General features: G+C 51.1%; 4 protein-coding genes across 4 annotated transcripts; 1 reads left to right on the top strand and 3 right to left on the bottom strand.

Annotated features, from left to right (window-relative positions):
- Positions 1 to 1,281: 1,281 nt before the first annotated feature.
- Positions 1,282 to 2,958, bottom strand: EPUS_00128 (uncharacterized protein; the record flags this gene model as incomplete). Its single annotated transcript, XM_007789157.1, has 6 exons — positions 1,282 to 1,794; positions 1,854 to 2,394; positions 2,446 to 2,586; positions 2,636 to 2,724; positions 2,777 to 2,838; positions 2,889 to 2,958. 6 exons carry the CDS (start codon positions 2,956 to 2,958, stop codon positions 1,282 to 1,284), a joined length of 1,416 nt encoding a protein of 471 aa, XP_007787347.1.
- Positions 2,959 to 4,224: 1,266 nt separating this feature from the next.
- EPUS_00129 (DNA-directed RNA polymerase II subunit rpb1) lies at positions 4,225 to 9,774 on the top strand (the record flags this gene model as incomplete). The annotated part of the gene is made up of 4 exons (XM_007789158.1): positions 4,225 to 4,353; positions 4,424 to 4,699; positions 4,761 to 9,703; positions 9,756 to 9,774. 4 exons carry the CDS (start codon positions 4,225 to 4,227, stop codon positions 9,772 to 9,774), a joined length of 5,367 nt encoding a protein of 1,788 aa, XP_007787348.1.
- A 1,487-nt stretch (positions 9,775 to 11,261) lies between these two features.
- Positions 11,262 to 12,066, bottom strand: EPUS_00130 (uncharacterized protein; the record flags this gene model as incomplete). Its single annotated transcript, XM_007789159.1, has 3 exons — positions 11,262 to 11,492; positions 11,546 to 11,790; positions 11,871 to 12,066. The coding sequence occupies 3 exons, from the start codon at positions 12,064 to 12,066 to the stop codon at positions 11,262 to 11,264; spliced, it is 672 nt and encodes a 223-aa protein (XP_007787349.1).
- A 548-nt stretch (positions 12,067 to 12,614) lies between these two features.
- Positions 12,615 to 16,487, bottom strand: EPUS_00131 (uncharacterized protein; the record flags this gene model as incomplete). Its single annotated transcript, XM_007789160.1, has 1 exon — positions 12,615 to 16,487. One exon carries the CDS (start codon positions 16,485 to 16,487, stop codon positions 12,615 to 12,617), a length of 3,873 nt encoding a protein of 1,290 aa, XP_007787350.1.
- Positions 16,488 to 17,045: the final 558 nt, after the last annotated feature.

The following is a 17,045-nucleotide window of genomic DNA, read 5'->3' on the forward strand; positions in this document are numbered from 1 at the left end:
GCTTTCCTTGCTGCTCCAGACCAACCCAAGAGCAGTACCTCGCTCATCAACAACTGTGGTGGCATACAGTCCTGTCTTCCGATCAGCGTTGGCACCAGACAGGAGCAATTGTGCTGCAGGGATCAGTTGCTCGTCTTTGGCAGGATCAAACGTCAATCGTTCCGATGAGACGATCAGCGTGTCCCCGGGATATTTGTGCAGGAGCTCCAACCCGGCGGCTTCGCTCGCGACTGTCACGTATATGGTTTGGTCTGAGCTCGGCGGGTAGTTTGCCAGCTCTTTGAGTATATCATCGACATAGTCTTTGCCCTTGTCTCCATCGAAAGCCCACTCTGTCGTCCTCCATCTTCTGTCACTATCGAGGAAAGCCTTGAGCTTTGAAATGTCTGTTTTCGGGTTGTTGGGGCTGATCGTGAGGACGAGTCGATCGGAGGTAATGGTTGGCTCTTGAACAAGCACCTTCAATTGTTCAAAGGTGACAAAGACTTTTGCAGCGCCGGTATTGAGGATGTCGACGACATCGGTCCATGTTTTGAGCCTTCTTACGTCCACATAAATAGCTAGTCGAGAGAAATTCTGTTTCAAAAAACCCGTGGATAACGCAATCGTTTCTGGAGCTGCCGTGATCAAGCATGCGCCTAGATACGAGACCTGTTGGAGGCTCAGGCCAACAACCTTTTCTGCCTGTATATTCTTTGGTTCGACCGAGACGAGTAAGGAAATTGTCATTTTGATTGAGGAGGAAGGATGTGAAAGCAAGGTTGCCCAGGCTTACAGACGAGCTGCACAAACAACCTTTACTAACTAGTTAGTATGTACTACGTACGTGCCATACCCCATACCCACCATCTCGACACTTTTGGGGGTTATAGTACTTAGGGCATCATTGCCAAGCTCTGACCTCAAATTTTTTCAGGGGAGCTGAAAAATGAGTTGCTTGGGGCGCATGCCTTTCCCATCCATTGTAATAGATAAGCCGATCATTGATTGATGAGACAAGATCTTGTTCAATGATGGGTAAGCCGCCTAGATAGCAATCATTTAGATGAAGACGACAGCAGCCTTAGTGGACACATGGCCCTTATCGACGATGTACTGGGTCTGACATATTCGTCTTAGGCCTTGACAGCGTATAGCACGTCGGCGCTGCTGACTTGGCCTGCACCTGAATATTGTCACATTGAAGATCATCACGTGTCCTCTGGCTCTAATCTCCGGCCCCATTCACTCGAGGGAGCAAAGTATACTGGCCATTGGACAGAGCAAGACCGCTCGTCACGCTCACCGCGCCCGTCGTCGGGCAACTACCGCAGGCTCAGCACTCTCCTCCCACTCCCGTCCCTCATTAGCCTCCTTCTTTCTCATGGTCCCAACCCCGGTCGGCACCAACTCATCATCATCATCGGATTCCTGATCAACGCCAATAATGACGGGCAGCACGAACGCCTCCTCCTCATCCGCCTTTGTCGGCTCTATCGTGAAGATGTCGACCTCCTCATCTTCACGATCCAGTCGTCGCTTCGTGCGTTCCTCCTCGGGATACTCATCAAACTCATCCTCACGCTCCGTGTATTCTACGTTCTCTTCCACTTCGGCAAAGTCGGGTGCGAGCGCAGACCATTTCTGTTGGGGCTCGATACCCCAGAATTGGATGCCACCAGTCTCGATCCCCGTGGTGGCAATCAACGGACGGGAGGGATGCCACTCAATGATTGCGGGTTCTTCGCTGTTTTCAAGGATGCGGAGGAGGGAGTTGGTGCTTAGCTCCCAGATGTAAATGTCCTTTTTCATGTACTAGGCATCTAGGTCAGTCAAGGTGCATATGGATAAAAGGCGAAGCTACAGGTGTATACCGTGGAAGCTGTTACATAATCCGAAGATGAGTTAGATGATGAGTGTGAGAAAGTGGTGTGATTCCATCGTAGGCGGTTGACAAGATCCTGAAACTTGTGTTCAACTGATAACGTGATGTTTTCTGCTACCGTGCCTGGATCCGTGTCTTCATCATGATTCAGTACCGCGTTTGACGGCCTGATCTGTGTGAGATCAGGTAGATGGATGACTCGAATTATTCGATCAGTGCTATTGACCAGGAGGGATCGACCATTAGAACTGAGGCGAAGAAGAGTAATCAAGCCTGCACTGATCTTAGCGCTGTGGATGATCGTCCGGGTTTCGGTCTCGATAATGTTGATATAGCCTTTATTAGTGCCGGTCAAGATATGGTTGCCGTGGAGCGAAAAGATTGCGGCGCATGTGGTATGTTTCCCATCTTTTGATGAGAGAGAGTTGTCCATCAGTGGATTGGAGGGAAGAACACGCTTAACTGGTTTGGCATTGGTGATGTCAACGAGGAACGGCGTATCCTCGAAGAGAGCGCATATAAAAAGATTGCTGAAATGATTAGATCAGATTGGAACCCTTCTCTACAAGCCACAGACATACTGGTTGTATGGATGAAGCTCGGCCATGTAGCATGGGGCTTGGAACTTGACTATTCGAACTCTGCTTGCGTCTGCAAGATCCCAGAGAATGGCTCTCCAATCCTGAGCCGCACTCAGGATGTACCGACCGCATCGTGACCAGCTCAAGCATGGTCAGAGAAAAAGGTGTTGAGAGGGCCGGAGAAGCTTACCTGATTGATTGTACTTGCTTGAAATGGCCATGCATTTTCAGCGCAACGCTCATGGTTTGCATGTCCCAAATGACCAGCTTGCCATCCACCTACGACACCGTTAGACGTAGGTAGACCAACAATGACATGGATTCAACTCACCCGGCCTGAGGCAAGATAGTCGCCCTTGCGACTGAATCGGAGAGCAATTGCATGACCGCTTCCTGTATTGGAGTCAGCAAGGGTGGCGGTGTTGCAGAAGAGGTGGTCGTACGAAGTACATTGATCAATGTATCGGGATGATCCTGGGCTAGTTGGAAAGGGTCAATCAGTGCAAGATTCATCTTTATTAATGGATATGGACATGAACATGAACATGGCCATTGTGGTCACGGCACTACTAACCACCAAAGATCTTCCTCAAAAAGGAATTCGAGTCCACTTGCAGCATGGCGCGCAGCAGGCCTTGGCGCTAAGGGCTTTAGAATGCGGGACAAGGATAAGCTGGAGGTAACTACTAGAGTACTAGCAGTAGTAGCCGTTTTCTGCGCCGCTAGGCTTCGATCAGGCAGCGGCGGACTTTTGCCGACCACTGGTCCGCGTGTGCCTGTGACTCTTCAGTCTATGCAGCGTTTCAAACTCAGCCAGTCAGGTAAAGGTGAGATAAGGTTCTATCTCTACAGCTAGACTGTGGCCAGTAACTGTAAACAAAAGATTCCGGTCGCATTACAGTCAGGCTTGAATCCTGGAGAAATGGTTGTTAGTATAAAGGTGTGATGAAGATGCAAAATCGGGCGATACTGCTTTGTTCGGGCTGCTGTGAAGATCTGAAGTGCCTTCGCTAGAGGACTTGATTCTAGAGAGCCTGAAAATGTTCTTTTGATAATGGATTCAAGCATTTACTGGATGCATGGAACAGCAAGCACAATGAGTTAGACAATTGTGGAGCTAGCTGGTGAGCACTGGCATTGCCATTAGTTCATAGTAAAGACTGCATTTCAGGGTTCCTATATGCACTTCGTATTGTTAGACATTACAAACAATAGCAGCCTGAGCGACAATAACACTCTCTGTTGAATCACAGATTTCTTGTATTGAGTCACCTGGAGTGAGGCTCGGCCCCACTGGCATAGAAGTATATGCCAAGACTTCGACTAGATGCGGTTAGCGCATTATGAGCCTGCGCCCCAGCTTCAAAATAAGGAGTCCGGTCGCAGGTTGCGAAAATTCCTCCATCCTTCTTTCAATATCCACCCTTCCATCCACGAAAACCGACAAAACGCGTTTCGAATCTCAATAGCCTTTCGGAACGTTGCCGTGAGCTTCCTGATAGCCGATTCAGGAGTCTTAGGATAGGATTTCCCAATAATACAAAAGCTGCAGCAGTTGAGCTTTCTGGGGTGGCAGGGTCGCCCCGTGGCCTCGCTGCCCGGCTGGCGCGGGGAGCGCAAAAGCGAAGAGGCACTTTGAAGACCTCTCGAATACGTAGAAGATCCCATTCATCGGGTTGAGGTTCCAAAATTCGGTGTCAGACAGATTTCACTCTGACCTGAGTCCTATTTCACGACCGGTGCCACAGTCTCAGATAATCACCACGACAAATCTCAATCATGGCGAATCTCAACTTCGCGCATTCCAGCGCGAAATTGCGCACCGTCAAAGAGATCCAGTTTGGTCTCTTCTCGAAAGAGGAGATTGATCGGATGGGAATTATCACGGTTGAATATCCTGAGACTATGGTCAGTGTCACTCGCTGTACTTTACGAACGCCATGACTTGTAGCACATTTCTCACATCGTAAAATTGCAGGATGAAGCGCGTCTTCGACCTCGAGAGAAAGGTCTCAATGATCCTCATCTGGGTACGATCGATCGCAACTTCAAATGTGCCACTTGCGAAGAAAACATGACCGAGTGTCCTGGTCATTTTGGAGCCATCAAGTTGGCGGTGCCTGTCTATCATTATGGTACATCTTACCAGCCCTCCTTGCGCAACCATGTTTACACTCAACTAGGTTTCCTCGGAAAAGTCAAGAAGCTCCTCGAGACAGTTTGCCATAATTGTGGGAAGATAAAAGCAGTGGACGTAAGTTCTTCGTTTTTGCATACGAATGTATTTCGCACCATACTGACACGTCTCTCGCCAGTCTGAGGATCTGCGATATGCCCTTACTGTTCGCAACCCCAAGAAGCGCTTCGAGCTCATTTGGCGCCTTAGTCAGAAGCAGAACATTTGTCAAGCCGATAGCCCCGAAGATGAAGAAGACCCGACGGCGAGAGAGAGGAGCGGCAAAGTAGGACACGGTGGATGTGGCAATGCCCAGCCACAAATTCGCAGAAGTGGGCTTGAGCTTTGGGCACAATACAAACCTCGAAAAGGAGATGACGATGAGGAGACTGTTCCTGAGAAATCGCAGATCTGGCCTGCACAAGCGCTGGAGGTATTTCAGCATCTCACTGACGAAACGCTCGATACCCTGGGTTTGAACCTTGATTTTGCTCGGCCCGAGTGGATGATATTGCAGAGTCTGCCTGTACCACCTCCTCCTGTTCGACCTAGCATCAGCGTCGATGGAAGTGGACAAGGTTCCCGTGGAGAGGATGATCTGACCTTCAAGCTGGGAGACATCATCCGTGCCAACCAAAACCTGATTCGCATCAACGCGGAAGGTGCGCCTGACCACATTGCGAAAGAGTTGCAAGCCTTGCTGCAATATCATGTCGCAACCTACATGGATAATGACATTGCCAACCTCGATAAAGCGCAGCACAAGAGCGGTCGACCAATCAAATCCATACGTGCTCGTCTGAAGGGCAAAGAAGGTCGCCTTCGCCAGAACCTGATGGGCAAACGAGTTGATTTTTCAGCACGCACAGTCATCACTGGCGATCCAAATTTGTCTCTTGACGAAGTCGGTGTCCCTCGAAGCATAGCTCGGACGTTGACGTACCCTGAGACCGTGACTCGGTTCAATATCTCCAAGCTCAAACAGCTTGTCACGAATGGCCCGGAAGCGCATCCCGGTGCTAGGTATATCATTCGAGAAAATAACGAGCGCATTGATCTCCGCTACCACAAGGATACCAGTCAGATTGCTCTCAAAACAGGATGGAAAGTTGAGCGACACATCATGGATGGAGACGTCATTCTCTTCAATCGACAGCCATCACTGCACAAGGAATCTATGATGGGTCATCGCGTGCGGGTCATGCCTTACTCAACTTTCCGACTTAATCTGTCTGTGACCACTCCTTACAATGCCGACTTTGACGGAGATGAGATGAACCTCCACGTTCCCCAAAGTGAGGAAACCCGGGCAGAGCTTGCGCAGCTATGCATGGTGCCTCTCAATATTGTCTCGCCGCAACGAAACGGGCCTCTGATGGGTATCGTTCAGGATACCCTCTGTGGGATCTACAAAATCTGCCGCCGTGACGTGTTTCTGTCTCGCGAGCAGGTTATGAATATCATGCTATGGGTGCCAGATTGGGATGGGGTGATTCCTCAACCAGCTATCTTCAAACCGAGACCTCGTTGGACTGGTAAACAGATGATTAGCATGGTGCTCCCGCCAGCTCTGAACCTCGTACGCATTGACGGCAAAGCGAGCCAGCCGCCCATTGAAAGATTTGCCCCAGCTGGAGACAGTGGGCTCTTTGTTTCTGACGGCGAGCTTATGTTCGGCTTGTTCAACAAGAAGAGCGTTGGAACTGGCTCTAATGGTATCATTCACACTATATTCAACGAGTTCGGTCATGAAACCGCAATGGCCTTCTTCAACGGCGCACAGACCGTCATCAATTACTGGTTTCTTCACAACGGCTTCAGCATCGGAATTGGTGATACTGTTCCTGACAGAGGTACTGTTGAGAAGATCAAGTCGGAAGTAGACAAGAAGAAGGCTGAGGTGGAGCGGATCACTCAAAGCGCCGTGGCAGAAGATCTTGAGGCTCTTCCCGGCATGAATGTTCGGGAGACCTTTGAAAGCAAAGTTTCGGCTGCGTTGAACGGTGCTCGAGATGAAGCGGGTACTGCCACTGAAAACAGTTTGAAGGATTCCAATAATGCTATCCAGATGGCTCGAGCTGGTTCCAAAGGCTCCACCATCAACATTTCCCAAATGACTGCGATTGTGGGACAACAATCTGTTGAGGGCAAGAGAATTCCTTTCGGCTTCAAATATCGAACTTTACCGCATTTTGCCAAAGACGATTACTCCGCTGCATCAAAAGGCTTTGTCGAGAACTCTTACCTACGAGGGCTTACCCCCACCGAGTTCTTCTTTCACGCCATGGCTGGTCGTGAGGGTTTGATCGATACTGCCGTCAAAACTGCAGAGACAGGGTACATCCAGCGTCGTTTGGTCAAAGCTTTGGAAGAAGTTACGGTCAAGTACGACGGCACAGTTCGAGATTCTCGTGGCAATATCGTCCAATTTATTTATGGTGAAGATGGACTTGACGGTGCGCATATCGAGAGCCAACGTGTTGATGTCATCGCTATGTCGGATGGTGCTTTCGAGAAATTGTTCCGCGTTGATCTGATGGAGCCGAAGAAATTGGTCTGGCAGGATCGACTTGAGCAAGCCTCAGAGATTCATGGAGACGTCGATGTGCAGAAACTCTTCGATGAGGAATATGAACAGCTCATGGAGGATCGCAAATTTCTACGACATATCAAGAAGGCCGCCACCTCCGCTGATGAGATGATGCCGCTCCCCATGAACGTGCAGCGAATCCTCAACCAAGCTCGAACAACTTTCAAGATTCAGTCAGGCACTCCTAGCGATCTGCATCCAACTTACGCAATACCCAAGGTACAGCAGCTGCTTGACCGCTTGGTCATCGTTCGAGGAGATGACCCGATCTCTTTGGAGGCTCAGAACAATGCTACTCTACTAATCAAAGCCCTACTGCGCTCCCGCCTGGCTTTCAAGAGGCTGGTCATGGAATACTCTCTCAATCGTCTTGCTTTTGATCACGTTGTGGGAGCAATCGAGACGCGTTTCATCAAAGCGGCTGCAAATCCTGGAGAAATGGTCGGAGTCCTCGCTGCCCAATCTATTGGTGAACCTGCCACTCAAATGACTCTGAACACATTCCATTTTGCTGGTGTGTCGGCAAAGAACGTTACTCTGGGTGTTCCTCGTCTCAAGGAAATTCTGAACGTATCGCAGGACATCAAGACGCCTTCCATGACGGTCTACCAAGAACCCTCGAAAGCGCGTGATCGAGAATCGGCCAAAGTTCTTCGAAGTATGGTCCAGCACACCAATCTGCGTTCTGTGACCGAGACGTGCGAACTTTGGTATGATCCCGATGTCCAGAGCACGATCATTCCCGAAGATCTCGACATGGTCGAATCATATTTCATCGTGCCTGAGGTCAGTGAGGGTGACCTTGCTCGTCAGTCCAAGTGGCTTCTTCGCATTGTTTTGAATCGTGCCAAGTTGCTGGACAAAGACTTAAATATCAACGATGTCGGCAACAAGATCAAATCCACTTACGGACGAGATCTTGCGGTGGTCTACAGTGATGTGAATGCCGACGAGCAGGTCGTTCGTATTCGATTGAACGACCAATCATACTCCAAAGACGAGGAGGAAGATCGAAAAGAGGACGATGAGAGCTTGAGACGATTCTTGAATGAGATGTTGGACAATCTTACATTCCGTGGTGTGCCGGGAGTATCTCGTGCGTTCATCGATACGAAGATCCGCCCTCAGATCGACGACGATGGTTCCATTTTCATGAGCAAGGAAGACCCTCGGTGCTTTGATTTTGTCCTGGAGACGAGTGGTAGTTCTCTGGCCAAAGTCCTTGCCATCCCAGGCATCGACACCACGCGGACCTATTCCAATCGCTTCACTGAAGTGTTCGAGGTGTTCGGTATCGAGGCTACTCGTTCTGCCATCCTTCGTGAGCTTACTCAGGTGCTTTCATTCGATGGATCTTATGTCAACCATCGCCACCTCGCTCTGCTTTGCGACATTATGACTTCCCGAGGTTATGTTATGGCGGTCACACGGCATGGTATCAACAAGTCCGATACTGGCGCGTTGATGCGGTGTTCTTTTGAACAGACTGTTGAGATTCTTCTTGACGCTGCTGCTTCTGGCGAGCTGGATGATTGCCGAGGTGTGTCGGAGAACTTGATTCTCGGACAAGTCGCCCCTGTTGGAACTGGTACGATGGATATCTTCTTGGACGAGAATATGCTGTCAACGGTCGAGCCCAACCGAGATGAACTGGGCGGCCGTATCGGAATCAAGTCTCAGCAGGAACTCTATGAGGGATCTGCTACACCCTACGACGTGGGTTCACCACTTGGAGATACCAGCGGTCTTGGCTCCCCTGACTACGGTGCTCAATTTTCTCCCATTGCCGCACCTGGTGGTGACGATCATGGTGGCTTTACCGACTATCAGCCCGCTTCAGGCTTTGGTCCTACAAGTCCATTCGACCCGCGCAGTCCGGGTGCGTGGTCACCTCGAAGTCCATTTGGCAACACTAGTCCCAGTTCACCTGCCTATTCGCCCACCTCGTCCTATTCACCAACCTCTCCCAATCTGGGCATGGCCAGTCCTCTGTACAACACATCACCTGGAATGTCACCGGCCAGCCCAGCTTTCACACCTACCTCTCCCGCATACAGTCCGACGTCTCCAAGCTTTGGTCAAGCTGGCCCTTCTCCAACGTCTCCACAGTATTCACCAACTTCTCCAAGCTTCTCTCCAACCTCGCCAGGATACACGCCGACGTCGCCACAATACTCTCCAACATCACCAGCTTTCAGCCCAACATCGCCGACGTCTCCCACGTCTCCGGCATATAGCCCGACATCTCCAAGTTGGAGTCCGACGTCGCCAGCTTATGCAGGTGCCGCTCGCAACAAACAAACATCGCCTACCTCACCACAATATTCGCCAACCTCTCCAGCGTTTAGCCCTACGTCTCCAGCACTCAGTCCGACGTCTCCCGCTTATTCGCCTACGAGTCCAGCTTTCAATCGATCCCCAAGGAGTCCGGGCGCTGCTACGAGTCCACAGTACTCGCCAAACAGTCCGAAGAGCCCCGAGTACTCTCCCAAGTAAGTTCAAAACGTTGAAATTTGCCCGAACTCTTGCTGACCCGTACGCTAGCTCACCAAAAGAGGATTAAGCTATACACGCTCGAATCTTCCCTGTTTTGTACCATCAGCGACCCCGCCTCGCTAGACACCAAGGCAACTATTCTGCATGTTAAGTCATAGTCATTGGTGGATCCATTGAGTTGATCTTCTACCTCGGCTATGGACTCGACACTGGCGTTGCTTTTTTGCATCTTTTCTTTCCAAGACCTGTATTCTCGCCCCACTAAATTGCATAGCAGAGACATCTTCCTGTCGGTTGGTGATCTCTCGCTCTATCATCGGGCACGACCGCATAGCGTGGTGTTGACGGGCGGACATTAAATTCGGCGTTTGAAGGATAAAGCGGCTCCTCCAAGCTGAGCCTCGATAATGCGGATTCCAGGACAAACCTTGAGAATTGTTTTGCTTCGTGTCATTCGTTTTTGCCTCTGCTGCAAACCGCCGGAGAAATGGTGCGGTATTTGTTTTGTGTACGATGTGGAAGCTGGAGAGAACGAGACGTTGGTGGAGGAGGATGAAACCCAGGTGATCAGATGAAAAGGTGTGGCTCTTGGAAGAGAAGAAGAGGTGAAAGGCAGTCAGCAGATTCGAAAGGTGGACGCAAGTCTAGATAACAGACTTGATAATCCAAACCCACCCACCAAAAAAAAAAAGAATAAACAATACTTGCACAACAGTCTAGGCTCATTGAACCAGGCGTAGTGTCCCCTTCCCAGAACTCCAAACAGCCTCCCCACCCACTCGCTGCAATGAGTTGAAATTGGAAGTCATACCCACCACTCCCACCGCCAACACAGTTAATTACCTGAATTCGAAATCCAAAAGATTTTCACACCTCTCTTGACACAGCGAGGAGAAGTGGTAGTCATCATTCTTCTCCTTCTCCCTTCTCCTTCTCCCTTCTCCTTCTCCCTTCTCCTTCTCCCTTCTCCTTCTCCCTTCTCCTTCTCCCTTCTCCTTCTCCCTTCTCCTTCTCCCTTCTCCTTCTCCCTTCTCCTTCTCCCTTCTCCTTCTCCCTTCTCCTTCTCCCTTCTCCTTCTCCTTCTTCTTCAACCATCATCGCGATGCCTGAGTAGAGATTATTACTACATCCCTAATCAACCGACTGGCTTCCCACCCCCTTTTTTTTTTTTCGCTGTTGCTGCATAACGTACGGCCTAAGGAATTGGAACACGCGCAAACGTTCTCTCGTCATTTTTTTTTATTGTTATCTTTTTTTTAATCCCCTTTTTCTAGTAGGGGGGGGGGGGCCTTCATGGAAAACTGGTTTTACCAAAGCCTCATTCTTTATTTTTGTATGTAGTTATCATTATTATTATTTGGGAGAGGTATCAGCGCCTCTTTTGTCTGGGTGGATTTTGTGACATGAGGAAGAAAGGCGCCACTCCGATTGCAGATTCCCCCAAATATGGATTCTTAGCAGGCATGCGCAGGAAGGAGGAGCGGCCAAGGCACCAGGAACAGAAATCGAGATAAGCGACAGCAACAGCAACAGCCCTTTTTTCCTTCTCTAAAATCACACCTCCACCCCAACGCCCGCGCCCCACCTCGAAAAAGCCACATGATACATGGCCCCGGCCCCGCCCCTCGTCTTCTCACTCGGCAAGGCCATCTCCCTGACGGGCTTGACCTTCTGCGCAAACGCATCCGACTCCCTGACCGCCAGATGATCGTCCTTGCTGGCCCAGCCGACCATCAAGCCGAGGCTGATGGCCGCCCCGTCCGTGCCGGCATGATGTTGCATCGGCTCCACCACCCAGCCCGTCGCGTAGGCGGTCGCGTGCGGCATCTTCTCTCTACCTGTTCCCGCTCCCGCTTCGCCCTCGCTCTTCCCCAAGCAGAGATCCGCCAGCTCGGTGACGGCGGCTTCGAGGGCGGATGCGCGGAGCGCGGGGTGTCGGGCGGGTGCGGGTGGAAGTTCAGGTGGATGATGTTGGGGGGGAAGGAGGAGGTGGTGAGGTCGAGGAGCGGGGAGATGTCGGAGGAGAATTGTTGGTAGGAGGGAGAGCTCATCCATGAGGTGTGCGAGGTGATGCTGTCCCAGTCTGAGGGCCGGGAGAGAAATAGGGGAGGAATGTTAGAATGGGCGCTTTGTTGGCGGATTTCAGAGTTTGGCCTTGCTTACCGATGGAGAAGACGAGATGGTTGGGGTTCTCGAGCTGTCGACCCCAGTATTGGCGCTGGAATCCGGATTGTGATTTGATGCTGTTCAGCATCTGATTGAAGATCTGGCCCGCGGGGGTGGAGATGTCTTCGATGGGCGTGTCGGGTTTCAGGGTCAGGACGGCGATCTCGGTTGTTGGAGCTGATGAAGAAGACATTTTGAGACCGGCTTGGGTTGTGGATTGTGGATTGAAGACGGACGACCTTCAATTGTGGTGAGATCGTAATGAACAAGTTGCTTGGAGACAACTGCTTGTCCAATGTGTAGCCTGTGCAATTGTGACGTGTACGTGCGGGGAGAAGGGATTACAGGGGTGTGCAAGCCTATGGTGTAAGAAGTGAACGGAGGGTCAAGCATAGAGAGCCCGAACATGGAGGTTACACTGCAGCAGCCGAGCTGGGACAAGATGGGCCAAGACAGGACAAGACAGGACAAGATACCAGACAAGTCTTCCACAAGCAAAGTGTGTTCAGAAGACCGACACTGACACTGACACTGACACTGGCCAGAAGAGACACAGCGACAGTACTAGCATTCAAATTTATTCAACAGGGGTATCTAACCATCCTTCATCCTTCATCCTCATCCTCATCCTCATCCTCATCTTCATCTTCATCTTCATCTTCATCTTCATCTTCATCCCCAACCAGTCAACCTCAACCTCAACCATAACCATAACCATCAGATCATTGTAATTTCGTAAAATCATTGCTGCTGCTGCTGCTGCTGCTGCTCCTGCTGCCGCTCTTCCAACCGATTCTTCCGATGCTCCTCCTCCAGCAGACTCTGCTTCTTCACATATTCAAGCACAATCTCCTCCTCGGTCTGCTGCCGCGCCAGCGCCTCCTCCTTGGACCTGTGGTTCTTTTCTGACTCGCTCATTGCGCGCTTGAGGTCCTCGTCATCATCTGAGTCTGGTTGAGCGGCCGTGGCATCTTCCTTGGGACGACCCGTTCTTGATTGCAGGCTCGAGTGTACACTTCGGGATTCCGCCAATGCTTGTTTGTAATCTTCATCATCTTCGCTGCCCAAGCCCGAGTCAAGCGGCGCCTGTTCGTCGTAGGAAGCTGTCTCATGTGCTCCGTCATCCCGTAGACTCCTCTGCAGCGCCTCACTCAGCTCAGCATCGTCGTCGTCATCATCGTCGTCAATGGCCTGAGAAGTCTGCCCGGCCTCCCCCGCTTCCACTGCACCAGCAGCAACGGCATGATCGTAAGCTTCATAGCTCGATCCAGTGGCTCGTGCATGCTTCAGTTCATTCACCGAAGCTCGTAGCGCCCTCTCGATCATCGCATCCTCCTCAGCATCTCCTCGCGAGGTGGCCGTCACCGACCTCCGGATGGCGTCTTCAAACTCATCTGATGTATCCTTTGAAAATCCTGCCGCTGGCTTGAACGCACACTCAACACCTTCGTCATGCTGTAGGGGGCAGTACTTGCATCTCGTCGTGGTCTTTCCGCTATCCTTGCCGTCCCCACCCTTCTTCTTTTTCTTCTCCTCTTTGCGTCTTTGCTTCTCTTCGGCAAGTTTCTTCCGCTCGTCGTATGGCAGATGACGATTCTGATTGAAACGAGACCACCAATCCCCGGAAGATGAACGCTGCGCCTCTTGACCCTCCACATCTCCTTCGGTCTCCTGATTCTGTCTCGGTCTCTGATTTTGGCGCCGCAACTCATCTTGGATACTCTTCCACGTATTGATAATGGTTGAACGCTGCTCAGCACTGCTCTCCTTCCACTCCTCGTAGCCCTGGGCAGTTCGAGCAGCAATAATGTAGTTCTGCACAGAACTCCCGAAATGCTTCTGCAGCTCAGCATATATCCCCTTGGCGGTATATCCATAGATGCCCCAGATGCCCGCAGCCGGTTTGAGCACAAGACCACCGATGCCCTTGGCTGCACCTTTAAAGAAGCCCGCCGCCCCTTCCTTTTCTGCACCCCTGAGGGGCTGTGTCACCAAACCAGTAATCCCATCGTAGAACCCATACTGGAATTCTTTCCCTGCCGCTTTGAAACCGGACTGAACCCCTGTGATACGGTCGGACGGGCGTACTGTTTCATCGCCGTACAATTTGGGTGCGTTGTGGAACCCTTTCGCAAGAGCCATTGTGAAGTCCATGGGTGACTTGATTCCGGCGGATACAATCCGAGATACTCCCTTTCCACTGTCTATCATGTTTTCTAGGGACATCTGGTTTCCAGCACCGCTTGCCCTTCCTGCAGGAGAGCTTGGTCTCGAACCCTTGCCCGGGTCGTGACCAGAGATTGCGCTTAAGTGATTGTGAGTTGTTTGCACACTGGGAGACTGGGCATCAGGACTGAAACTTCTGGGTGCTTCTTCGCTGTCTGCTGGGCTGGCGGCTCGTTCTGGTAATGAGGTGCTGGAGGGTGTAGGCCCTGGACTTGGGCTTGGACGTGATGGTGATCTGGGGCTATCGCTTCCAGATTGCGATGTCTCTTTCTTCTCGGATGTCGCGATGCGAAGGGCCTTGAGCATTTCCACGGGAAAATCTGCAACACCCATCATCATGTTCCCGATGGTCCCGATCAAGGCTGCTGCAGCGCCCGTGAAAGGCTCCCAGGGTCCTTCATCAGTGTCGTACTCTCTCGCTCGAAATAGCTTGAGGTCGCTAAAGTCAACCAGTCCTTCATTGCCGAGCACGGTAGCAGCCAGAGCACTGATGTGAATGTCCGTTCTCCTGACTCTCCACACAGCAGGTAATCTGGGATACAATACGCATCGCAAGGAGTCCACTTGGAGATGTTTGTGAAAGCTCTTGGCGCCGTCCTCGGAACCATTTTCTTGTCTTATCTTCTCACTCAACTCGGCAGCCCTTTCCAGCGATTCTGGTTTCAAGGCTTCTTGGATCGCTGCAGCAAGCTTGTCTGCGGTCAGATCCTTGTATGGAATGGGTGTCGGTCCAGCACCAGCACGAGCTATCATTGCTCCCCAAAATGGCTGATCGCCAAAGAATGGAACGACCACGGTTGGTCGGCCAGAAGATATTCCTGCAGCACTTGTACCTGCACCACCATGATGGACAACGCAGGATACTTGTTTGAACAGCCAGTCATGGGGACAATTGCCTAGCATATAGACTCCTTCGGGAATGCCTAGTTCGTCAGCACCAATACCTCCCCAGCCTTTGGAGACCAGGGCTCGTTGACCAGTCTTCTTTACTGCTTGGAAGATCAATTTGGTCATGGCGTTCGGGTCGTCCACCACAATTGAACCAAAACCAATATAGATTGGCGGTGGGCCAGCAGCAAGAAAGGCTGCAAGGTCATCGGGAGGGGTATAGTTCGTAGCGAGATTGAGGAAATAAAAGCCAGAGATATCGATATGATTTCCCCAGTCCCCTGGTTTTGGTATCAACGCGGGTGACCAGCAGTATGTATGAGGGATGCGAAGTCGACTTGCCATGCCAGGTGCCCAAATGATGCTCACAGGCTCCAGATTAAGGCTCTTTTGCCTGAATCGGTTGATGATATCTCCCAGACCTTGCCAAGTCATCATGTCAATCAGCGCGTAAGTGATGAAGTTCGTCATGGAAGGGTCGCAGTTGGATGACTGAATGTTAGCAAGAGGATGTGGGAATACTTGAGTAGGAGACCATGGCATAGTAAACATGATATGGAGCGGGATTCCGAGTTTCTCAGCAACATGCATATGAGCGAAGCTGGGTGGATTTGCGATGATGGCGTCCGCAACAAATGGTTTGCACATCGGGTCAGCGCCGGTGGAGACGCCGCTGTCAAAGCTTCTACCATCAACCAGGTGATCGGAAGCCTCAAGCCCTGTTCCATCGCCAGCTTCGATACATGATCTCCAGCACCCGGTGATCATCTCGCTGATTCCCTTTCTTCGTTTGCCAATGTCTCCGTTCCTCATAGCATCGAAACCGGGCATCAAGCCAGGATTCTTAACCATGAAAGCCATCAGTTCTGCAGGATCCCCTCCGATGCTGAAGAATTCTAGTCCATTCTCGGTGACAAATTCCCGAAAGGTAGGGTGCGTTGCCACTCGCACCCGATGCCCATATTTATGCTTGAGGACTTGGCCCAAAGCGATGAATGGCTGTACATCCCCGCGACTCCCAACAATCTGTATGACAATGTTCATAGGTGGTGGAGGCAGTTCTCTCCCATCAGCGCCGAGGCCTGGCGGAACGATTGGGCCTTCTGGGGCAGGTCTCCGCTTGTGGATGTCAAGTTGGTTCCGAAGAGCAGGCACCAGGAGGCCGGTGAGCATCCGGCTTCGCTGCTTGATGTTGATGTTGACTCGGCCATCCTTGCCGACTTTGGCGCCGGTATCCAAACCCATTTGGCTGAAATCGAGCTGACCATAGCCTTTACTATTGTAGGCAGGAGGCGGCACAACCTCGATATCAGGTAGCTGCCCAAAGCCCGCAGCCGGGCCCGCCACTTTTTCGTGGTCATCTTCATTTCTCCCTGCTCGTCGTAGAGGTTGACTGGGATAGTCTGACTCTGAATTACCTGCTGCTGCAGCTTCAGCTTGACGGAGAATTTGAGGCGCTGGGCCCATTTTCTTAGAGGATCCCTCCTCTGATGGAGCCATGATGAAAGCTGATAGATGAAATTTGTATCGTTTGTGACTGTTAGAGAGGTACAAGCAGCTCAGGTAGGTTCATAGACAGTAGCATGCATGGTGACGGCCTCTGATGCGGTCCAATGAAGCAGAGATTCACAGCGGATTTTGCGTCATCAAGATGGAATCAGGTTCTGCCATTCGAACTGACTTCAGCACGGTAGCTACGAGCATGTCGGGCAGACGGATTCACAACCAAGCCTTTGGGTGATGAGTGTCACTGCACTGGTGTTTGGAGGAGCATGTCCACCTCGGCTGTATGTATTGTATGTACTGTAAGTCTCTGCCAAAGACCCAGACCCGACTCCAATTCAAAGAGCTTCATATTTACTTACAATTACGGTACCCACCACCCACCTATATTCAAGAGACCACTAAAGACCCGAGATATGAAATTTACGAGATTGTTCATGCTCTAGGTGCTCACCAAACCTCTTATTATGGGGATCGCCTCACTCGGAGTCAGTTAAGCACAGCAACCCCATCTGGTGCCTACTCGGTTAGGAAGCCGTATTTCGAGCAGTACCT

The sequence above is a fragment of the Endocarpon pusillum genome, assembly GCF_000464535.1.
Source record: "Endocarpon pusillum Z07020 unplaced genomic scaffold C734253, whole genome shotgun sequence".
Taxonomy (NCBI): Eukaryota; Fungi; Ascomycota; class Eurotiomycetes; order Verrucariales; family Verrucariaceae; genus Endocarpon; species Endocarpon pusillum.